The 25380-nt window shown below is 40.1% G+C and overlaps 1 protein-coding gene across 3 annotated transcripts; it reads left to right on the top strand.

The window, feature by feature from the left end:
- Positions 1-7702: 7702 nt before the first annotated feature.
- On the top strand, positions 7703-24583 carry LOC149067393 (uncharacterized). Of its 3 annotated transcripts, XM_089252975.1 has the most exons (5): positions 7703-7802; positions 8002-8210; positions 12389-12620; positions 20925-21028; positions 24194-24583. In XM_089252975.1, the coding sequence occupies exons 2-5, from the start codon at positions 8131-8133 to the stop codon at positions 24456-24458; spliced, it is 681 nt and encodes a 226-aa protein (XP_089109101.1). In that variant the 5' UTR covers positions 7703-7802; positions 8002-8130; the 3' UTR covers positions 24459-24583. The 3 variants fall into 3 exon arrangements, with proteins under 3 accessions (XP_089109101.1, XP_089109102.1, XP_089109103.1); XM_089252976.1 differs by lacking the exon at positions 7703-7802 and having other exon boundaries at positions 7803-8210; XM_089252977.1 differs by lacking the exon at positions 7703-7802 and having other exon boundaries at positions 8007-8210; positions 24197-24583.
- Positions 24584-25380: the final 797 nt, after the last annotated feature.

The following is a 25380-nucleotide window of genomic DNA, read 5'->3' as shown; positions in this document are numbered from 1 at the left end:
AAAACATAAATTGAAGTCTTTTCATGTCGATTTGAGAAAAGAATTCATTACAAATAATCGGAATAATTCCCCCCTTTTTTTTTAATGAGAAACTCATCATAATGAGAGTGAAGACGTGTGTATCGGATTTTAGAGTGGTATTTCCGAACAGGTTTCATGTTTTTTTATGTGTGTGTGTGTGCGGTGGGCCTGATTTCCACACGAGGAATTGTATAGTCTCGGTTATTTGGGAGGGGGGGGGGCCCCAAATTTAAATATCGTACATTATTTCCTGGCTAACAAGCAGGCAAACCTACTTGTGTGAGGCTTATCAATATGCCTGCTTTGCCCCACATCCCTCCACTTGAAATAAAAGTCGAACATTGCTTGTGTGGCCCCACGGGCTTACAGGGTTCTAGATTCTAGAGCTGAGGAGGGGTACTCATAGGTAAGAGCATGTGATTCCAGTGCCTCGGGAAAAAAAATCCTAAATTCGGGTGGGGGAGATTGCCAGTGCTACTACTGGGGGGGAGCAAAACGTCTCTTTCCCCAGAGCAGCAGACACTCTCTTCTTCAACCTTACGGGGGGTTGTCAAAATGCGCGCTTGCCCTGGCTGGCAAAGAAGCTATTTGCGGCCCTGGGGGGCACTGACTCCCACTCTTTTCATTAATTTGTCACGTCTGATTCAGTAATGGGAGAAGGGGCGCATAAGCGGTAATAAAGTTGAAAGCATGAGTGTCGAAGTGTTTTTATATCTTTATTATAGGAGATTTTGATTCCTGAATGAATTCTGGAGGTGCTCGGACCCATGCAACAAATCATCGTGTGGGTGCTCGAACACCCACAGCGTCCGCGGCTTCGACGCCACTGCTTGGTCTGTGAGAATTGCCTACGATGATTTGTGATTTGAGATATCGCCTCGTTATATTATACATAATAACCGATAAAAACTCCAGTTTACTGTGAAATAACCGATCATCAAATTTACGTAACACATTGGATGAGTCAGCCTTATCATCGGCGTTGGGCAGTGGCGCATTTATGGTTTAGCCGCCTGCCATTCTAGTATAATTTTGTTGACTACTCTTCCCCAAATTCACCACCCTGTGTTGTAATCCGCTTAGCCTTGTGCCACTCCTGCAAGTGCACCTGTGTCTCCAAGTCACATTTGGTCATTTCCCATGTTCAAACACTCTCTAAGTCATTCTTTTAATCATTCACATGCTTGCACACTGTTTTGGTCACTCACATTCTTGCACGCGCTCACGGTCGCTCACATATATACTTGCACTCTCTCTCTCCACTCTTTCAGTTGCTCACTGATTTCTCTCTAATAATCTTCGCAGATTATTTACACATTCTTTTGATTCCTTGCCCCGGTTCGGACCTGGTACTTGACAGCAACCTTCACGAGCATCTTCTTACCATAACGACACTCGGGCGCACCTCATGATAGCAATAAGATTAGATATGTATGTATTGTGATTTCCGAGAAAGTAACGCGGCCGTTGTGCGGTGATGTGGTCATAGTTATGGACCTCGACGGCGGCCCAGTATTGGTCGGCTGAAGTTGCTTTTCTGTGGGTTTCCAACTTCAAGGTGCGAATGCGAGCCACGGAGCCGCCTGTGCCCCCTCCCCTCAAGCAGCAGGATTCCTGGGCTGGATTTTTGGTGGGCAACGGCTTAATTTTTCACGCCCCCCCCCCCACACAGTGAATTTATAGTGGGAAAAAACTATAATTTAATAATTGTCAAGGGCCCCTTCCCCATTCTAGTCGGAGACGTGGTGAGCTGATCCGTCTATTAAAATGTTTCGCCACAGAAAACAACAGCCCTACAACGGTACAAATATCCAATCATTACACTTAACTTCTGAAATATAGATGACAGCACTGGAAAATTCACGCACTATATACGCACTCCTGTTATGTATACACACACTCACACTTCCGACACAACTCACTCGGTAGTAAATTGCTAAGACATAGACCTCCTCCTCTTCCTAACCAGATTATGGCCCGCCGGCCTGTCTCAATAAAGAGATATAAGCAGGTGGTCGAAGAAGACCTGGGCCGTGCTGGTAAATGTAATTTGTGTATAATGCTTGTTCTAGCGCTGCCATCCGCCATCAATTTTTCAAACTATGAGTGAAGTGTAATTATTGTATACCGATGCCTCAAAGAGCGCTGTATGATTACTCATGTCCTTTAGTGATTTCTGAGAGTTTGTATAATGTAGAATTTTTTTTCATAATTAGGTCGATCTGCCCCCTCCCCACCCGTCAGTCTCCCTCTTGTGGGAGCTTTAAAGGTAGTCGCACATCTGTTTTATTTCTTTACGTCTGTATTGGTTTTCCCACAGCTCTCGAAGTATCCTGCCATGGCTCCTTGTTTTACAAGATTTGCACACGTCGTCTTCCCCCCCCTCCCCATATGGCCCCAAAATTATCTATGACTGACCTGATAGATAATTATGGGGGGGGGCGACATATGGCCGCAGCTTCTTTCTTTCTTTTAAACCGAAGCACGACCCAGGTCTGTGCCTGAGCACGACTCAGGTCTATCGCTATGTGCAATTTACTACCGAGCGAATTGTGAATGTGTGTATCTGACAGTCTGAGTGCGTATTCAGCGTCGTGTCTGATTTTTCAGTGCTGCCATCTACATATTTAAAAATTGTGAGTGAAGTGTAATGATTGAATATTTTTGTATCGTTGTAGTTGCTCTGTCGCTCTCTGTGGCGAGACTTTTTAGCGGGGGGGGTGGGGGGGGTCGGCTCGCGTTCGCGCCACGTCGACGTCGGGAACCCACAGAAAATCAAATTGGCGATAGACAGGAGTTGTGCTCGCTCAACATTGATAGATAGGTACTAAATAGGATGGGTGGTCCCAGAAACTTTGAGATCAGGCACCCATGATACTATTAATCCTGCGTTAGTTCGGATATTCTTCCTTACGCCGTACATGCAGTTGTGTTAGGTTGTTAAAATATCCCCCGCCGCACTAACGCAGGGTTAAGACCATGGCCCTCACATCCTGGAGCGGGACCCCTAGGATGGGATCTTTTCGCGACCTCCAGATCAGATCAGACTTTTCACGGGCCCCTTTATAGTGAATTTATGGCGTGAAAAAAAATAAAAAACGATGATAATCGTCCCGGGCCCTGTCATCCTACCCCCCCCCCCCATGGTTAAGACGGCCTGAATACCATTTATATTAAATGAATAAATGACATTGTATATAACTTGGTACCTCCACCACTCACAGAGCATATATTGAAACTTACCTCACCATTCCCCAATGAAATGAAAGCATTTCCATCCATTTTCAGGGCGTCCATCGATCATAAATCAAACAAAAAAAAGCCGTCGAAAGCACATTATTCCCACGGTCAGTTCAGATGAGGGGCCACAGCGTAGGACTCGAGACCGTAATAGACACAAAAAAAACGGCCAAACATGAGGAGGAGGAGGAAGGGAGAGAGTGAGAGCACGCCACAAGTGGGCCACTAACTAAGTCAATATTAGAGCCCAAAAACTTTTTCCTAAGTAGTGGACAGAAAAAAAGGGGAGGAAGCAAACAATAGGTTAAAAACAATAAATAGGATGTTTGGTAGGAAGTTAGATGCTCGAGGAAGAAAGGTGTGATCAGTTAAAGTGTATCTATTAAGGGAGGGAGGGAGGGAGACAAAGAGAAAAAGAGTTGTTCTTTAGAGGACTGACCTGATTTGCGGGACCTCTTTTGGAAGCAATTAACGTTATCGGCAATCATTTTACTCTCGAAGAGGTCGGCCGAAGCCGGTAATTAAATACGCCAACTATAAACTGCATGTGTATTGTATTTGTTACTGCCAAAAATCAGAAATTGGCCAATTCGCGACAGGGCCGGAAACTTCGCGGATTCGCCAATTTCGTTAAATATCGTCCCGATTACGGACATTGGCCAACCAGTTCACCATGTGACCGCCGATCCCCAACCGTCCGTCGCGAAACTGACCGTCCGCGGCCAATTTCGTTAAAAAATTCAGACATTGGTCGGCCGTTCCCAACTTCGAAGTGCGAATGCGAGGCGATCTCCCCGTTAAAAAGTCTCGCCACAGAGAGCTACAACTGTAAAATCTTCAATCATTACACTTCAGTCACAATTCGAAAAATGGGAGGCAGATGACAGCACTATAACGAGCATTACAAGAAACAAGCTTCACATTAGTTTCACAACACGGACACGCATATTCCAACATGTACCAATTCGTTAGAAGTTTCGCAGAGGAATATGGACGAGTTGCATGTATGATTTAATAGTAGTAATAGTAGACATGGGTCGGCCAGTTCGTGAAGTGGCTGGTGATTCCTGGTCAGAGTCCGATAACAAAAGACATGATTCGGGATCATCGACAAGTGGGCGCGTATTTTTTCGTGATAATTATGTCCACTTTACTTATGGCTGGATTCACTGTGACGCAGATTTGCATACCATACAGTTTCTTCTTCTTCCCTAGGTTACATTTGCATGATGCATACATGGTGTTCTTTTTTCTTCCGATAAATTTCAACACGAATGCCGTTTTAATGTTTGCGGAGCGGCCGTTTCGGAACGCGCGTTTGCGTTTCATGTTAGACCATGCATCCTCGATAACTTTCAAGTGTAATATAGGAGGTCGTTCCTGGTTATGCGTATATTTATGGTGTAATTATGATATTCTGGTGAACGGATCACGCTTAAAAGTCAAATGCATTTTTAGTACTTTAATATTCACTCAAAAAAGCATTTGATGATTAATTCTATAACATTGTAAACAGAGGCGCCGACATGAAAAAACATTGGAGGGGGAGCTGAAAGTTGCTGGTCTTCCCGTATATACGGGAATCAAGCGTATACGCAAGAAAGGGAAGGTGCGGTGCATTGTTTTTTCCGAAATTATTGGGGAGTGGGGTGCATAGCTCCTTTACAAATCTTATTGAGGAGGGGCTCAAATATCTTTTCGTTACTAGATGAGCAGTGCAATATCACCTCTTGAACTGGCTTGGACACATCGAGCTATTTCAGGATTATTTTATAAAAACATAGTGGGCTCCAGTATTATCCAAAAACTAGCTACAATACCCGGCGCTGCCCGGGTTTTCTTCAATGAGGCTTTTTGGATCATGCGATATCTCCCTCTTTCTTTGAGGGACATGCAAACCGTGTCCAAGTTAACCAATATGGTGACGTCCTGCGCGACTCATGAAAGAGATAAATCTAAATTTAAAGAAACGTAGAAATGAATAGTGCCCCCCCCCCTATCTTTTATGGGTGTTAGGTATTTCGATTCCCTCCCCCTGAACTTCAAGTTATCTATTTCTGCCTGTTTGAGCTTCCAAAAATGCTTAATTAAAGCTGTGGAATTTTTTCGATGCACTTTACGGGGCCCATAACTAATTTTAAAAACATCCTAAACTATATGAATTTATGCAAATAAATATCAAAAGACAATACGGAGACATTAATTTTCATGCTTGAGAAGATATAAATAAAAAGTTGAAATCAATGTTATTACATGGATATCCCACTCAAAAGTAGATCCAGCTAATTACTTCATGTTTTTAATTTTCTGGGCTTCGTATCTCCAAGTGAATTCCATATTTCAAAAATCGAGAATTCAATTTAATTTTTAAAATTATTGATGTGGCAGGGAACCCCCCCCCCCCACTAAATTTCCGTATTTATGCAGTTAAATCGGCAATTTTAATAGTGATTTCTATGAGGATCACCCTTTTCCTGACCTTCAAAGCGATGATGGTGATGATTACGACGTCTATTCCAAAAGCCTCATTACTGAGAGTATTGAAAATGTGGCAAACCATTATAAAGGCATAAACTATAATACATAACTGGCAGCATTAAAGAAGTGACAAACCATTGTAAAGACATAAACGCGTCTGAAACTCATCGCTAGGGAACCACGGTAACCAAAGTAAACGTTCGGAAAGTGATTGTTGAGGCCCAAAAACCATTGTTGCCCTACGGTTTTTTGCCCATTTGGGGCATTTGCCCTGCTCTGACGAAATTTTAAAGTAGCCTATCGTTCAAGTCGGGTCCCATTTGATATATATGTAAAATTTGGCGACGATCGATCTAAAATTGTAGATTTGTATAGAGAACATACACACACACACACAGACACACAGAAAATCAATTTTATATATATAGATATAGTTTTGAGTAGTAGGAGTTATTTCACTCCTCTCAAAACATTTGAGTGGTATTTTTGGAAAAATATTTTTCACTTATTAAAAAAATATATATATATAACTCCATTAAAAAAATTTGAAAGAGTTTTTTCATTCCTCAACGAAATTCGGAGTAGTAAAATTGAATTTTAATGCCTGAATCCCGCATCTAGACGCGTATTGGCGAAGGCTGGTGGGAACCCCCAAACAGTGACGTACACCCTAATTTTGAATCATTAACGCTGATATTTTTTCTTTTCTTTTTTTTTATAACCAATTTTTATTTTTGAGAGCATACATACTTTGTTTTTTAATTGTTCGGGTCGAAGGTGCTGAATTTTTTCTTATTCAGTCCGGTTCCCTGACCATACAGCTATGATAATATACATATTTCTTCTTTCCTTGAAAGCCCGCAAACTAGTGGGAAGTTCAGTTCTTTTCACTCAATGGGAAGAGAATCCGGAAAAGTAGAGAACCGTTGAAATTTTCGCTATTTGTATGAAACTGTTGCTGCTGTCATCTAATTGCAAAATCAAAGACTAGTTATGTTGTGATAATTAAGTTCAAGTCGAGAGCAGAATTTTTCATTCAATTCGGTTCCCTACAACCAAAGCCCACCAACTGAACTGAAAAACAAGTTCAGTTCTTTCTTGAGTCACACAAGGAAACGTCTAAAACAAATAACCGCGGAAAATGCAGACGACAGCTATAATTTCCACTGTTTGTTCTGTAGTATTGGTGCTACCATCTAATAGTGAAGTTATAGACTACTCACGTGGTGATGAGTGAGTGGCAGAATTTTTCACTCGGTTACGTTCCCTACGAGCAAAGCTTACAAACTGAACTGAATGGCAAGTTCAGTTCTTTACTGCACTGCATAAGGAAACGTCTGAAACAAATAACCACCGAAAAAGCGGACGACAGGGTGTATTATTACTGCTGTCATCTAACAGTGAAGTTATAGACTACTCACGTGGGGATGAGCGAGTAGCAGAATTTTTCACCCGGTTCGGTTCCCTACGAGCAAAGCCCACAAACTGAACTGAAAAACAAGTTCAGTTCTTTATTGTGCTGCATAAGGATACGTCTGAAACAAGTAACCACCAAAAAAGCAGACGGCAGGATGTATTGGTGCTGTCATCTATTAGTAAAGTTTAAGACTTCTCATGCGGTGATGACAAAGTGGCAGAATTTTTCATTCAATTCGGTTCCCTACAAACAAAGCCCACAAACTGAACTGAATAACAAGTTCAGTTCTTACTGGCGTCACAGAAGGAACGTCTAAAGCAAATAACCATGAAAAAAAAAGCAGACGAAAGGCTGTCATCTAATCACAAAATTAAGGGCGACTCACGTTGTAACGAAAAAGGTTTTTTTTCTTGAATTGTAATCAGGCTAATCTCTAAAAGCATATTGCTGTGACACTGAAGACAACGGGAGGCAGGGGAGCACAACATCAGGGTCTTCTGCAGATTAAGATAACATAAATTAATTCTTTTGCACCAGGATATAGTTCCCAGTTCCTTTGCAGGGAATACACTCCACTACTAAAAGCTCTGTATAATTGACTCATAACCAGTATCCACTGGTCAACTAGTAAACACTGCTGGTTATGGTAAATGTCATTTTAGTGTTTGTTTATTTACTAACTTATGGGAGTGGCGATGGCTTTATTTATTGCGAACAATTTGATCCATTGTTTTATTTTACATCCCATATTGTAATGATTATAGTTATGGTGATAAAAAATATGTCATGAATGTATGATTTATGAAATATAAAGGAAATAATAAGTAACTAACTCCTTATTATAGGATTTCATGTGAAATCCAAAAAATATCGAGCTGATGCTGTGGAAATTTGAATGATTGAGGATGGCTTCTAGGATGACTGATGCCATTTGTTAGGTGCGTGGCTCACCGAGGACTATAATCATCACCAATATGTCGGCTTGCTCAGTCGTGGGTTGCGCCAACACCGCCCGAAGCGAATCGAAAAAAAAGGATGGTCTCACTTTCCATAGGTGAGTACGATTCAAGTTTAATCCTTACGAAATGTTTCAATTCATTTGATAGACTCTCTACCACTCTAATCTATCTAGATTCGTAATTAGTGAGAAAATTGGAGCTCCATGCAAAAGTGTTGATTCGTATAATAAGCACTCCACAAAACCCACTTTGCAGTCTGATTGCATCTAATCATAAATTTCCATTCATTTAGATATATAGGGAATGGGCCGTGTCCTGTTATGAAGATAGTCACCTCCCTATTCCAGTTTAGTGTGTTGTATGTGCCTCGAGGGACAATTTCGTGCACTTTCCTTGGTCCCAAGTTTGCTGCCATTTCTGGAGGGTTGCTTGTTTAAGTTGTCGCTTCAGGAGCGTTAGTGAAAAAGTGTTGTCAAGTTTATTGTCACAGTTGATTGCAGTTTTGGCTAGAGAGTCTGCTCTCTCGTTTCCAAGATTACCTACATGGGCCTTGGTTCAACCTGAGAATTTTTGGGTTATTTATTAGACACCGCCTCAATACACGTACTATTGTGTTTCTATTTGTTGGATCTAGAAGTGCTTGAAGGGAGGAGCGGCTATCAGAGAGTTATTATTGAAACTCATTCTTCTGCTCCCATTGTGTATTGTGCAGCTGCTTCTATCGCTAACAGTTCTGCTTGGAAGTTACTATTGTTTTTATCTAGCGCTGCTTGCCACGTTTGCTTTTCTGTACTGTTTGTGTATACAGAATAGGCTGCCCCAATGCCTTCATCAGTTTTGGCGCCATCTGTGTATATGTGGGTGTTTGCTAGTTTTATATCGTGGCCGTCAATCGAAATTTGATTGGGGATAGTTGAGCAGGAGGGGTGGTGGTGCCAGCCATGCTCCTGTGCTTCAAAGTTATTGGGGTCAAAGTCTGGAAGTTCTGGTTGAATGTTTTTCCTAAACCTAACTGTGATTGTGTAGACTGCTTCCATTTGGAGCTTTAGGTGTAGTGGGCAGTTGCCTGTGATCACTTGGAGTCTGAGCGTAGCTGTTGTGTCATAGGCTCCGGTTATTGTTAAAAGAAATTTCCTCTGTGCGCTATCTAAGGCCTGTTGTGTTTTTTTGGTTGGATGCTTATACCAAGCTGAGGCGCCATGGGCTAAGAATCTCTCGACTACCCTCTTGTAGATGGTGTTCCTAATGCTTTGTGAGATGCCCCAGGATTTTCCTGCTATTTTAGTTAGTTTAAAATGGAAGCGAGTTGCTTTTAGTTTGCGTTCATTGATGTGTGATTCCCAGCCGAGGTCTTTTTGGATAGTTACGCCTAAATATTTGAGATTGTTTACACATTTAATATTTTTACCATTAATTTTGATCCTAGGGGGATATTTATTTTTTGTGAAACAGAGAAATTGTGTTTTTTCTGTTGAGATTTTGAGGTTATGTTCATTAAGCCAATTCGAAAAATCGTTAAGAATTTTAGTTGCCCTTGTCGCTAGCTGTGATACATTAACTGACCCTATCACAAAGGCAAAGGCTTGGATATGGGCATCTTCCGGGAGGGGAAGTTTTAGGGCTTGAATGGCCCCAAGATTCCACAAAGCTGGCCCGCTACACGAATCCTGTGGACAGCCAATATCCTGTTTTCTAACCGCCAGGTCTTCCGGTGTTGTGATTAAGACATGTCTATTTGCTAGGAGGTCCGAAAACATTGATTTAATATTGTTAGGGAGGGGGGGCTTTGGGCAGTTCTTGGTTTATTGAGGAATAGGTCAGGTTGTTAAAAGCTCCTTTAATATCGATACTTATAAAGGCGACGTCCAGTTCTTTGCTTATGAATTCGTTTTAGTGAGTATTAGGTTGAGAGCATTGTCTATAGAATTACCTGACCTAAAGCCGAATTGAAGGTTAGAGTTATAGTTTTAAGATTCCAGGTTGAGTCTTTGAGTCAAAAGTTTTTCAAGACATTTACCTCCTATGGGTTATTGGATGATAAGAGTTGATTACATCTGGTTTTTTTTTCTGGTTTTTGAAAGAGTATTACTTGCCTATCTTAAAGATGTTGGGTGATGTTTTTAGTTCGAGGCATTTGTTGAACAGCGTGAGGAAAAGAGTTGATTATTGTTTGTGTACATGCTTGATTATCGGGCCATCAATACTATCAGGACCGGGGGCTATGTTTGTGGGGATCAGTTTTATAATCCTATCCACTTCGGCTGGACTGAATGGAGGGTCATTGTAGTTCGACGATGTCGTAGTGTTCATGCTCTGTGCAGAGGACGTGTTAGGTGGTGTGGGAAAGAGTTTTTCCAGAATTATATTAGCTGAAAAACAGTCTCAACACGCTTTCTCAACAGTCAATTCAAGATGGCTGTCAAAGAACATATATAATTACATAAAAAATTCAATTTATTTCATGAATAATGCTATAATCATTATAGAAATATGACAGGAAGTGTGAGAAAACACCAAAAAATTACACCCAAAAAATTTTATTAATGAAATGTGCTGTGAATTAATGCCGTTGATAAGAGATTGCCAAAACTAGCAAATACTGATGTGGCTATCAGGGTGGCCAATTTTGGCACATAAAAAGATAATTAAATGATGAAAATTAAAAGAAAATAATGATGCTTACGTCATCAATCACACTTTATAAAAATATAAAATATTCTTTATGACATTATTACTGAATGTACCAAAAGCACACAAGAAAGACCTTTCCCAGTTTGTAAGCTCCTGAACTAACATTCTCCCTATTGATAAATCCTCTACAGAGCCACTTTAGTGACCTCTAAATGTTCCCGGATCCTTCAAGTGGCAGGGCTGCTGAAGTGGTTTGAGAATGTGTCTGGGCAGCTCAAGTGCTCTAAAAATGTGTCACAGGCCGCTCATGTGCTTTTTAACTGCTGCACGTCTCACAAGTAATCCGTAATTATGTCTCGGATCACTTAAGTAGTCTGGGAATGTGCCACGGATACCTTGAGCGATATAGAACTGCACTGAGGGCAGCTTAAGTGTTCTAAAACTGTGCCATGTGTCACCCATGGGATCTCTAAATGTGCTACGGACCACTTAATTGTTCTGGAACTCTGTCACGGCTCACTTAAATGCTCTGGAATTGTGCCACAGAACACGTGAGTGATTTGTAAATATGCTACTTAGCCCATTTTTCCAAAAATTAGGTTTGAGTTGACAGGCAACTTCAAATATCCCAGAGGGCCACATTTGGTCCACGGGTAATGGGTTTAGCATATATGGCTTAGAGGGTAAGACAATTAATGTTTTAGAAAGTAATTTTCAAGTTCTTAACCTTTAAATAGCATTGAAATTAACAAATTGGTTATAATAACTTATAAAGGTATTTTATTTTCTTTAAATATTTTTTGCAGCAAAAAAATAAATTTTTGACTGTCTGTGGGGAACTCATGCTTTCCCCCATGGCCCCTTTTCCCCCATGTACATCTGTGATCTCAATATGTGTTATGAGGTAGGTGGCAATGCTGACAAAGTTCTGCTGACAAGGGGTGGGGGGGGGTCAGAGTTATTCTGAAGGGGGGATCAAAAATTATTAAAAATCTGCTGACGCAATACTTGAATGGCCTTTATGGAAAATTAATCCAATCACCTAAATCAGTCAAGCCTGCTTGGATGCCTATCTGTTGCAAATTTATAGTGTGCAGTACTTTGCTAGCAGCAACGCATTTATGCTTTTGTTGTATGTGGACTATGAAAATTTTGCCACCCTTTCTTAGTCCAATTGAATTATTTAAATTTGCTGCCTATCTTAACTTGCTGTTTTGAGCATTAGTGTCCTTAGCTTCTCTGATTGCCATCTCAGGAAGTCCCCACATTGAACGGTTAGTGCTAAAATTTTTTGGCGAGGAAAATCAAAAGAAAACTATTTTGAATCAGCTGTAAAGTATGTGTAATTAACCGTCGTGGCACATGACTTGGAAAATGACCATGAAAATGACTATTGTTTGACAATCTAAAGTGACAGAAAATGACTTTGTGATGACAATCTTAAATAAAAATAAGCGTTGCTTGTGAGCAACAGATTTGTGATATCTGGTACAATATCTTGTTATTTGAATGAGACTAGAAGCGACAACGTTTTTGCAAGGATATCAGAAAACTTTGAAAATTTTTATCGGTCGGAATTATGTTCTTTTATGCCAAGGTTCTTACTTTCCTCGATGCTTTAATCTGATCTGTGTATTTACAGATTCCCCTCCAAGATAAGTCGCAGAGATGCATGGGTGAAAGCGCTAGGCATGGAAGGATGGGTACCATCTGATTACAGCAGAGTTTGTTCAGACCATTTCACCAAAGATCAGTTCAAGCCGGATTGTCTCATAAGGTTGAGATTGAAAGAAGATGCTCTTCCTCATAATAACGTTCCCGCTATTTTGTTCCAGAACTCTCCTCAAGATTCAGATACTAACATCAGTCAAGAAGTAAGATCGCTAGATTGCTCTTTGTTAAAAATCTGATGTTATATATAATTTTACTTGTAGTTAATGCACAAGTATGCATGTTCGAAATGTGATTCTCTTCCCAGAGATTCTGCACATTCACAGATCAATTAAGTAACCCGCGACACAGTTCCAGAACACTTAAACTTAAACGATCCGTAGCACATTTAGAGATCCCTTGAGTGACATGTGGCACAGTTTTAGAGCTCTTGAGCTACCCCCTGTGCGGTTCTACATCACTCAGGTTACCCGCGAAACATTCCCAGATTACTCAAGTGATCCGTGGCATAATTACGGATCACTTGAGTGATACGTGGCACAGTTCCAGACCACTTAAGCGCAGGGCCGTCTTAAGAGTATCATGGGCCCCCGGGCCAAGTGGTTTTTCGAGGCCCTGCCTGGTAAATCCTAGAAAATTTCAACTGGATCTTATTTTTGTGAGGCCGCCGGGCCGTGCCCGGGTGGGCCCATGCGTTAATACGGCACTGCTTAAGTGGCCCGGACACATTTCCAGAGCACTTGAATGATCCGTGAAACATTTAGAGATCAGTAAAGTGGCTCTGTAGGGGACTTATCAATAGGGAGAATGTTAGTTCAGGTGCCCAATGACTATTGAACGGTTTTTTCCGTACCGAATCAGATGTCATCAAGAAAATTTCATATCTTCATAAAGGGTGGTTGATGACGTAAGCATCATCCAACCCCCCCCCCCTCTTCCCACTCCCTTGTCACCAAAAGTCAGCAAATCCAAACCCCCAACTCTCCACCTTTATCGATGCTGACTTAATACTTGAATGACCCCTAATGCATATATACTCAACCCATCGCCCACAGACCAAATGCGGCCCTCGGATTTATCTGATGTGGCCCGTGACCTGAAACCTAATTTGGAAAATTTAACGAAATGACACATTTGCAGATCATTCGAGCGGCTCGCGGCTCATTTACCGATCACTTAAGGGAGGCGTGACATATTCACAGATCACGTAAGTAACCCGCGACACAGTTAAAGAGCACTTTAAACGGTTCACGAATGCAGTTCCACATCACTCGATTACTTTCGGCAGAGTTCCACATCACTCAAGCAGCTGGTGACACATTTACAGATCATTTAAGTGGCCCGAGGGAGAGTTTCTGAGCATTTAAGTGTTCCGCGGAACATTTAAAGATCACGTAAGGGAGCTACTTTGCTGTTCTACATCACTTTAGTGGCGTTTTTGAAACAATGAAGTGGCCCGTACTCTTCTAAAAGTTTAGTACCCTTGATGTAAGACGCTAGGAAAGATCCCTCATCGACGGTGCGAAAATCAGTTTTCTGTTCAAAGTGACGTCTTATCGTTGGGGAAAAATATCGTATACGTCTTATCATATAGGCTATAGGAGACAGCCATTGGCTGTACCGTAATTCCGATGTCAGTTGCGCATTAATGGTGTATGAGAAGTCGGCCTGGGTTTATCCAGTGGCTATACCTTTATGAAACGCAGCGGTCTTCACCCTTTCAGACGCAGGCAAAATTGAACTTTCCCACGAAGCCCGCGGGCCCCCAACTCGTGTAATTTAGTGACTTAGCCTAGTGTTGTGGGGCCTTTGTATTTTCGTGAGAAGTTCCGCATAGAAATATGGACCAAGTGCATGTCTGGTTCAGTAGTCAGTAGTGGCCTTATATATTTCGGTAATTCTGAAGTTATATTTTTCCTCTCCCTATTTTGTCACCATTTATTCCAATAATTATGCAATTGATTGTGTAATAATGTCTATCAAAAAATGGCAAATTATTCCTCTGATTGATATTGAATCGTTGATTTATAAGTTACTTGCTATAATACCCGGCGCTGACCGGGTTTTCTTCAATGAGGCTTTTTGAATCACGTGATATCTCCCTCTTTCTTCGAGGGACATACAAACCGTGTCTAAGTTAACCAATATGGTGCCTTCCTGAGCGACTCATGAACAAGGCCGCGACTAGATGATTGATCACCCGGGGCAAACGCGCATTTTGACGCCCCCCTTTAATGTTGAAGGCGAGGTTTCAGAATGAAATTTGCACCCCCTCGGGTCCAGCGCCCGGGGCACGAGACCCACCTGTCCCCCCCCCCCAGTTGCGGCCCTGCTCATGAAAGAAACAAATCCAGATTTAAAGAAACGTAGAAATGAATATACGAGCTGTTTCGAAAGAATCATCCGATTTAAAAAAATAAAAACGGATTAAAGCTGAATAGTTTTTATCGAATAATGTATACGTAGAATATAGAATAGAATAGAATAGAAAATCTCGAGTTTCACGCACTTGCCGACACGTAGCGCAAACGCTCTTCCTTCGGCCACCACTTCAGTGTTTGTCAAGATTGGCTTTTCCCACAGTTAGCAACCGATTCGGATGACTTCATTTCCCAGCAGGACGGGGCACCACCACACTGGAGTTCGGACGATCGAGAACTTTTGAACAGTCGCATTCCCAAACGATGGGTCGGCCGCACGGGATCTGATGATTCAGTTGAACATCACTCAGGTCTCCAAGATCGCCGGACCTCACAGTGTGCGATTTCTTCTTGTGGGGGTTCATAAAAGACTTCGTTTATGTGCCTCCTCTTCCAGCTGCATTAGCCGAACTGAAGATACTCATAACAGCAGCAGTGACGCATTTGACTACAGTATAGACATATGTCGTGCATCCCAAGGTGGACATATTGAGCACCTTTAATTTAGTTTGTAAAAAAACTATGATTAGCCATATAATATACAATTCATCTTGAGTGTCTATGTTCAATATTTTTCGTAATATACGCATTTAAAATCGGGTGATTCTTTTAGAAACGCCCTGTATTTTTTTTATTTTTTAAGGGGTGCTAGGTATTTCAATTCCACCCCCCCCCTCCCCCTGAACTTCTGGAGTAGTCTGCTTCTGTTCGGAAAAATGGAAGTTATCTATCTACCTGTTTCTGCTTCCAAAAATGCTGTGTGTTAAATCTGTGGAATTTATTCGATGTACTTTACGGGTCCATAATTAATTTTAAACATCCTAAACTATATAAATTTATGCAGTTGAATAATTAAAAGACAATACGAAGACATTAATTTTTATGCTTGAGAAAATATAAATAAGAAGTTGAAATCAATGTTATTGTATGGATATCCAACTCAAAAGTAGGTCTGGCTAATTATTTTGTATTTAATTTTTTGTGGGCTTCGTATATATATATATATATATCTAGCTCTATTTCAAAAATCAAGAATTCAATTTTTAAAATTATTGATATGGTGGAAAACCTTACTAAATTTCCGCATTTCTACAGTAAAATCAGCAATTTTAACACTGACTTGTATGGGGATCACCCTTTGCCTGATCCTCAAAGTTATGCTGATGATGTCTATTCAAAAAGCCTCATTACTGGGAGAATTGAAAAAGTGGCAAACCATTATGAAGGCATAAACTACTATACATATACTAATATAATGTCGACGAGCCACTCCGGTGGCGGTGGCTCGTCGTCCATGAGCTATTAGCTGATCGGTTTCACCGTCCATTGCACGTTTCCGTTCGGCATATACACGCTCTAGCGAAGAAAAATCTCTATCTCCTCTGTAGCTTAGTGGTCAGAGCACTCGTCCGGCAATCGAGGGACCCGGGTTCGACTCCCGGTAGAGGCAGAGATGAGTTTTTTCCTTCCTTAAAAAATTAACATCTCAAATAATAAATATCTTCACAACATCCAGTCTTCCGTATATCTTGTATACATATACTGTCAGCATTAAAGAAGTGAAAAACCATTGTAAAAAGCATATGCGTATCTGAAACGCATAGCTAGGGAACCACGGTAAGCAAAGTAAACATTCCGAAAGTAATTGTTGAGGCCCAGAAACCATTGTTGCCCGACAGTTTTTCGCCCATTTTGGGCATTCGCGCTGCTCTGACGAACTTTTAAAGTAGCCTATCGTTCAAGTCGGGTCCGATTTGGTATGTATGCAAAATTTGTGGCGACGATAGATCTAAAATTGTAGATTTGTATAGCGAACAACACACACAGAAATTTTGTATATATTTCCCCCCCCCCCTAATCCTAAAATTTTTGTCAAAAATGAATTTTTTTCGTTAATTGTAGAAATATAATTTTCATTAATTGTGAAATTATTTCTTCTATTAATCGTTTTTAAATATTTTCAACCATTTTCTGAAAATGATCGATGGGCCGCAACAATGCTCCTAGAGCCAAATGTGCCCCCCCCCCCCCAGGGCGGGATGATTATAATTTTTTTTTTACCCACGCTATAAATTCACTCACTATAAAGGGACCCGCCAAAAGTCCCAGCCAGTGGCCCCTGCTTCGCAAGGCCGCCTTATCAAAGGCGGGGCACGGTACGAAAACGATTTCGAGGCTCCTTGGTCTCGTGCATTATCACAGAATATACAAGAATGCTGAAAAATATCCACTCAGGAATGAAAAATCAGGATTAACGAAGGAAAAATTCAGAATTAATGACAGAAAAATCTCAGAATTGATAAAAATTCAAAATTAATGAGAAGTAGTAATTCTATATCAGTTGAACCTTATTCGCTACAAAATAATGTGATATATGTATATATTTTTTTTCATCTCTATTACCGTAAGTGCCCCCCGTCCCCACAACCCGCGGGGGCCCCGACCACCACCATCGTTATCTCAAGATATCAAGATGTTGGTGAACCAGAATAGAAATTTTGCGGGAGATGGTGGTAGCGCGACGGCACATGGGCGACTCTGCTGCTCCACGATGTTGGCACATGCAAAGCCGCTGAAACTCTTAATGCAGCTTTGGGCACATGCGTTGAAGATCCCAATGATGCAATGGGACCAAACAACAGAAGTGTCAATATCGTTTTTGAATTTTCGCTACTAGATGTCGCGCGTGACCTGCCGGGAATATTCGTTTACGTGGGATAAAAGAATCCGCTCCCTTTTTCATTCCCCATCGTCTGGATTGTTTTGTTTACTGTGCCTTTTTTGAAAATTTTCGCACTACAGAAAGTAATCTCGTGATTATTAATTATAATTTCTTTAGCGATTAATAATTATAATTTGCAGTTGAGGTCTTGAAGAAAGATGGCCATGATGCTGCGTGATAGACCGGCTCCGAATGAGACTAGAAAAGTGCGTTGACTTTTTCTCAGCGTGGTTTCTTTCTCTTGTGAAGGTTCATCAAATATGACGCTCTTTATGTTAATTAATAACATAATTTAATTGCCATTTATTTATTTTGTGAAGCATCTGAGATTCGAAAATGTCATTAGTACTTGTTTACTATGCATTGATTTAATTATGGTTTAAATTTTATATTTACCTTGGATCAGTGGTGTATTTAGTCAGGATCAGTCCGGGTGGGCGGGAAATTTGAGAGAATGAGTGACCAAGAGAATTAGTAGAATGGGAGAAGGGCTACCTTCTGCATCTGCCCAGAGAAGGTGAGAGTAGGTAAGTGAGTGATCAAATGAGTGACGTGTAGAGTCTGCAGGCATGTAAGTGAACAAAAAGAGTGACCTAGAGAGTCTATAAGCATGTTAGTTAACGAAAAGGTGTGTAAGCAGATGAGTGAGTAAAAGAATTACCTAGAGCAGTATGTGACGAAAAACTGACCTAGAGATAAAAGAACCTACTGGACCGCAGGCATGACTGGGCTGCTAAACAAAATCTGTTCTAAATAATAATTTTTCCCAATATATTAGCATTTAGAAGAGTGATATACCACCAAGGGTTTGCAAAAACCTATAAAAAATCCACTGCCAATCAGTGATTCTCCCATAGGCGATTCTTCCGTATCACTGCGGGGAGGGATCATGAAGTTTTTGTGCTACTGGTCTGGCGAACCACTACAATTTTTTTCTCTATGGTCCGATTGTTTAATCAGTGGTCGCAGACCACCAGTGATTTTGAATGCTGGCAAGCATGTGATTAATCAAAAGAGTGGCCTAAAAAACGAGCGACCAGGTCAATGATCAACCAAAAGAGTGATCTATAGAATGTGTGAGCATGGTAGTGACCTAGAGAACGAGGAACCAAGTTACTGAGTGTCCAAAAGATTGACTAAAGCATGTGAGTGGCTGGAAAAATTGATAGAGACACCAGCATATTTACAGGAGACATGTTTGGGTCCTAAGAGGGCTGTAGTACAGGATGGGAAATTTGAAAAATGAGTGGTCAAGACAGTGAGGTTAGAGTGGGAGGTGGTGTGTAAAATTTGTTTGTCCCACAGGTGGCAAAATCGTAATTCTGCCTCTTACTCATATTAACTTGTATTCAATACATCACAAATCCCACAGAAGACAAAGTATCAACAGCGAGATGTTATATATAAAATGCACCAATGATTAAGCGGCATAACTTATTAGCCAATACTGCTATTGTGTCATCAACCATCACTTCTAGTGTAAAAATAATCGTTCTCAGCTTATTCATATAATTTAAAAATATATGTTTTCAGTCTTTTAGCTTAATTAATAATTCTCTTTTGTTTTCAAACACTTGAAAATTTTGTTTGATACCAAATCACAGCTGTTTGTAACAAATGTTATGTCACCAAATCATATGTAGTACTGCGAGAGTTGTTCTTTTGTTTAGTTTAATATATTTCAGGGATTGTGACAAATTAAAAAAATATTTAGGCATCAGCCCAATTTCTTAGGAGCCAAGAGTGGTATTTTGCTTAAGGAAAACTCTCTTAAATAATGTTTACTTTCACTTTTCCCATGTTAAAAGATGTAGCGTAATGAAATCAGAAAATTTTGTCACCCTTAGACTCTAATTTAGAAAACTTAGACTTCAATTTAGCCACCACATTTAGAGCATTTTAGGCACCAATACCAATTTTCTAGTCATCATGTTGACCTGGCGATTGTCCATCCGTGGTGTATGTATATATATTCAGTGAACTTATTGCAGTATATTTTATATCTACATTTAACATTTATTATAGCATCAGTCAGCATAAGGTCAGTGTCCAAAGTATAGGCTTTTTAATGAAGTGGCACGTGCACTCTGACTTTAGCTGTGATTTATGCTTGACATTTATCTCGCTGCTTTTCGAAGATGATCGCGGTGGAATTTCTCGCATCTGCAACATCTTCAATGATCTTTTATATGAATATTCTAATGTTCCTAGGCTGAAGGTGTTTATTGGAGGCGAATAGCTTACAAAAACAGGGACAATTTTTTTTTTTTTTTGATCAATACAGCGACTTATTATATTAAGCTCATTTTATTAGTTTTGAAGCCTCTTATTTTGGTCCTTTTCTACCTCCAAAAAGCAGTCAGAAATGCCGTTATTTTGAATAAAGGAAGTACTACCATAAATTCTGACTCCGAGCCTATCTCGCGGCTTAGTAGCTGAATACTCAAACGTTACTGAAGATGATTAGGAGCCTCGGCTGTTACGTCACAATATCGTATTATATATTCAATAATGAGAACAAAAAAAATAAACTATATAAAAACAAAATAAATCAAATAACAAATAAACCAAGAAGGGAAATCTGCGAGAAAAAAAAATTACAATGACGTCACAAAAATATGCATTCATGTTATATCATGGCGCAAAGTTTCGAAGTCTCCCATCCGAAGCCACAATAGGGTGTTGCTTCCCTGGGTTTATGGCCTGGTCTATTATACTCTATTTGGTTAAAACACACAAAGTTCAGTTCGTGAATAACCAGGTTTGACTTTGAAATATCCCTTGAATCTAGCAAGCACATGACCAATTTCTTTCGCTAGTTTTTTTTTTTTTTAAGCTGTGTCCTCAGTTTTGTCTGGCCTATGTACCATGAAACAATTTCTCATACGACTGTCTACGCTTGAAAAATCACTTTTGTTCCCACATGCAATAGAACCCCTGTTATATTATTAACTTAACTGAATCGAAAAAATCAGAGTATACAATGTTTTTTGTACCATCTACTGCAGGTCTTGACAGTTCAAGAATGATTTTAATCTCAAGAAAAACGGTTCCAAATATTTTTAACTTTTCTGTGACTATATCCTTTTTCTATGTTGAAAGAGACACCGAAATCAGAAAATTCTGTGTCATTAATAGGCTCTAATTTATCAATCACATACAGGAAATTTTTGGCATCAATCTCGATTTCATAGTTGCATTGGCGACCTAGTGCCTGGGGTTTGTCAAGCCTCAATCTGTATAATAGCATTCTACTGTATCCAAATATTAAGAATCATTCTGTGTGTCTTTCTATTCATTAAGTAATGGACAAAGTAGTAGTAGTGTATCACCGTGGAAAATTGATATTTATATTTTTATTACAGAGCAGACGGTTAAGAGCACTTAACGAGGAGAAGTTTATGGAAAATTTCAATCCCGATACAAGCGTAAGAGAGACGAGAAAAGTCAACAGGAAGATATATAGCCAGTAAGTTCTTTTCATTAGCCCACAATTGCCATTATTCCAGATAGATATTCTTGGTTGCCTCTTAATCCTGCAGCATGTGCTCTTGTTACATTTCGAACTGTAGTAAACATAGAGTATGTCAGATCCCCCATGTTTCCAACTGCCCTTTAATTGCTTTTTTCAGTGCCTGTCATCTTGAAATTATGTCATCATGACTAAAAATTACTTCGATTTCTATCATTTATTTTAGCTGAAATGGCCTATAACTATCTCATTTCGTCTTCGCAGGGACCCAGCAACTGGTTCTGAACCAAACTTGCAAAAATGTGACGGGGACCTTACTATTAAACTCAGCATCTGAAGTTCACAGGGGGTGGGGTAGAAAGATGAGTCAGTTTAAAGCTGGGTCCTCACAGATCATTTTGGGCAGTGGGGCACAACCCGCCAAGGGATTCCAACCTAGCCAGCGTGATGTGTTCCGATAGAAAAGTATCAATACACTCATGGTTAGCCAAGGTATAAATCACACTATTTTCTTCATGAAAAATGCAGGTAGAAATCGAAAAATGAAATGTTGCAAATTATTGTCAAATGCTAGTAAAGTTGCCACTTATAGCCAAACAATTCTTATAGGCAAGTGAAATTGCAATTTACTGCTAAAATGCTGAAATATTGCCAATGACAGGAATAGAAGGCTATATATAAGTCGTTATTGTTGAAAATGAATGTCATCCAAGTGAAGAATGCTGGTCTTGCAGGCTTCATATTCTTCAGAGATTGATTTTTTTTATTATTCACTTTATTTGTTGTTGGTCTGAGGCAAAAATGTCTTGTTTTGTTATAAACTTTCCGGATATGCCCATCCTTCGGGAACGCTTCAATAGCTCTCTAAGATAGGAAGCAGAGTGTGTCCTGTCTTCAAAGGGCTTCATATTTAGTATAACTGCTCAGCTGCAGATTTCCTATGTATAAGATTTCATTTGCAGTGGTGGAGTAGGCCCCAGGTACATACAACAGGAGCAGGCGCTATGTCAAAATTACTTTACGTTTGCATAGGATACTGGAACCAAGAGGGGCATCTGAAGAAAAGCAGGTGAGGCGCAACTGATCTGTACAAAACATTTCTAAAATGCTGCTGGAGACACCATTTTGGTCTGGCCACTCTACGAAGGAGTTGGAGGGTACCATGTGCCTCATCTACTTGCTCAGCGATATGTGTCGAGAAACTGGGCTTGTCATCTGTGTACACTCCAAGATATTAAATGACTTTGGAAGGCTGAATCCATATAAATCATTGATCACAATCCTCAGCTTCTTCTTCTTGGGATGAGGCCAGGGAAACATGATTTTCTCCATTTTCGTCTTATTATTTCTCAACCAACTCGACAAGGACATAACTGTGACAGCCTAGACTGAGTTCATGTCATCATTGTCGCCTCCTGATATTACAAATATGAGATTATCTGTGAATGCCTGTATGTAGATATGAGGACCCCAGTTAAGTTTTAACAGCTTATCGAGCACTAGCATCCATAGTAAAGGACCACTACAGGATCCTTGTCACTACCCATACCTTTATTCATAGCCATGTAATGGTCTCGCAGCATTTTCTCCATGATACTTATCAGAGACCACAGAATCTGTGTTCGACGTAACTAGCTTAGAGAGTCGAAAGTGCCATGTACTCCCACCGACATGACAGCTGTTTGAAGACCTTGGGCATGTTTGTGTCTGATTACACAAAGAATAGCCTCAATGGCCTATTCTGCTAAGCTTCCAGCACAGGAACCAAACTGGAGAGGACTTAAACCAATTAGCCTTTTCTAAATAGTACACAATGCGCTGCACCAGAACCTTTTCTGTAGTGGACAGAAGACATATTGGACCATGTGACTGCGAGGACTCTGGATCCTTTTCCAGGAAAAGAATAATCTTCCTTTTTTTTGAAATGGCGAGGAAAGATTGTATTCAATAAATTGCTTGACATATCAAAGGTAAAAAGCTTCAGCATATTCTTTAAAAAGTTTCTTCAGAATTGGGATGGTGATATTGTCACAGCCTGGTACGTTTTTTCTAAGCTATTTTGTTGTTCATATGACGGAAAACCATGAAACATTTTGCATAAAGCAAAGGCGAACAAAATCTGTAGTGTGTCTGTACGTTAGACATATTGGTTCTCATTCACGTGCACCTTACTGAGCTACTGCTCTACACAGATTTTTGTTTGGCTCTGACTAGGTATTTGCTCATGTAGGACCCCTTCACCTATTATTTCCTACCAATTTATGTACTTTCATTGTCATAGGGTTATAGACTAGTTTACATACACCAAGAATTCAAACATTCACTATCTTCATTTCAAAATATGGAATGCAGGTGGCAGCACTAGCAAGGACATGAAACAAGCATTGGTCGGACAGCATAAATATGTTAGGGGCCAAACATACAACTCAGAACACACACATTCTAACATGTGCCGATTCCTTAGAAATTCTGTAGAGGAATGTCTACGAGATGCACATTTGCAGCTAAGTAGTAATAGTCTACATATAGTCTTCCAAAAGTTAATCATGCAGCAGCTTATAACATATCACACTACTTTAATCTCCCCTCTTCCTGGATTGGATGGTTAGTGGAGCACAAAAACGTGGTACTCGAGCATTCAGTCCCTTCTTGTTGAGCCTTTAGCACGCACTACTAGAAGATATTGTCTTGCCGAGTGATGCTGCAACTATGGATGCAGCAGTTGTAGAGGTTGATTTCACTTGGCTGCTATAGCAATTATAAAACTATTCCAAATAAGTTTAATAGTTGGGATGGCAGTCTGAACACCTGTGCCCAGTTGACCAAGGATTACCACTCCCTCTCTTACAATTGGTATGTTGCTGTAATAGCCAAGCGGAATTGATGAGCGACCTTCACAACTGTTGCAGCATCACTTGGCAAGACAATATCTGTCGAATATGTGCTGAATTTTCCACATGAAAGGACTGCATGCCAGAGTACCATGTGCTTGTGTTTCACTAACCATCCAATCCAGAGGGGCAAGGTTAAAAAGTCAATGCTATATAAACCGTTGCTGGCCTAACTTTTTGAAGTCTGTGTATTTTCCTGTTTGTTTATACCAATATGTTATTATTTACAGATTTGGGTTTATTTCCTTTCTCTTATTTTTTTTTATTCAAGCAGCAGCTCCAGTGGTGGCGGCAGCAAGAAAAACTCATTTGTGTATAACCGGAAAGGTGTTCACATCTCGTCGGAAAAAGATATGTGCGACTGTCTGGATGAAGACTGTCCTGGGTGTCACTTCCCTTGTCCCAAATGCGGTTCGGAAAAATGTGGACACGAGTGCAGAGGAAACAGGAAATGGACATACGACAGTTACACCATAGATGGGTATACTGCAGATGGTGTGCCGATACAGATTAAAAATACTCTCCTGAGGAAATAGTGGATCAGCTCTCAGTTGCTGGGATCATCTTTTGCATCATCAGTCGTGATTGATTGCTCATGTGCGTTTTGTGTGAATCGAACATATGTATGATGTGTAAATAAATTCAATTGATATCTTTTGAATAGATATTTTTAATTTTGAACAAATGTTTGCATTTTAAAAAAAAAAAAGTGCGGTAAATATAAATTAAGTTCCCGGTAGTATTGTAAGGATATATCACGTGTGTGCTCAAGACTAAAGCACAAGCATTTCCACTGTGCACTCATATTCTTATAGTGGAGTTTTTCAGCAATGATGGCATGAGTGGAATCTAGTTCACTCTTACCTTCTTGCTGGTGTCCTTTATTGTGCATCGTCTTTTTCAGTTGATTGTCTGGTCTTCTCTGACCAAAGTGTCCGTGATCATGAGATGACTTTGAGCAGGTTACGTATCATTCAGATTCCTTTCCCTTGCAAAATTACTTGTGCTAGTCCTGCATACGAGTCTATGTTCACCATACACTGCCTTTGTTTGTCTAATGCACTTCATGAACTCCTCCTGCCACTAAGAAACAAATAACACCACGCGTTTCTCTTCATTACTCACAAACATTTCTCAAAATAGAACCGCTTGCTTGTTGGACGATTATGTTGGTCGACCACCAGCACATATCACTTGATTCTGCAAGACTACCAAGGACAAGTCCATCTCGCATTAGGGATTTCCTTCCTTGCTCTACCTCTAAACAAAGTTTCATTACATTCATACAAAATTAAAACTGTTCCGTTTTCATCTGATCAATCCTTATTTTTCAAGTCTTTGTGAAATCTAATGATTTATAACACTACTGAAACCAATGACTTCAAGAAACGATTTTTTTATTGAATAACTGATTACAAATAGCAATATCTTCAGATAACATTCCAAAGTTTTCTGTTG

Source organism: Pholcus phalangioides, unplaced genomic scaffold (assembly GCF_987345545.1).
Source record: "Pholcus phalangioides strain wild (caught in Gottingen) unplaced genomic scaffold, Ppha-v1.0 ptg000031l_1, whole genome shotgun sequence".
Taxonomy (NCBI): domain Eukaryota; kingdom Metazoa; phylum Arthropoda; class Arachnida; order Araneae; family Pholcidae; genus Pholcus; species Pholcus phalangioides.
This window is presented reverse-complemented; position numbering and strand designations above follow the sequence as displayed.

Bases quoted from the DNA above. Each gene is read 5' to 3' on its own strand.
- LOC149067393 (XM_089252975.1), top strand. From the start codon at position 8,131: ATGTCGGCTTGCTCAGTCGTGGGTTGCGCCAACACCGCCCGAAGCGAA. The intron at 8,211-12,388 runs GTGAGTACGATT...GTGTATTTACAG, and splicing joins GATGGTCTCACTTTCCATAG to ATTCCCCTCCAAGATAAGTC. The intron at 21,029-24,193 runs GTAAGTTCTTTT...TTTTTATTCAAG, and splicing joins AACAGGAAGATATATAGCCA to CAGCAGCTCCAGTGGTGGCG.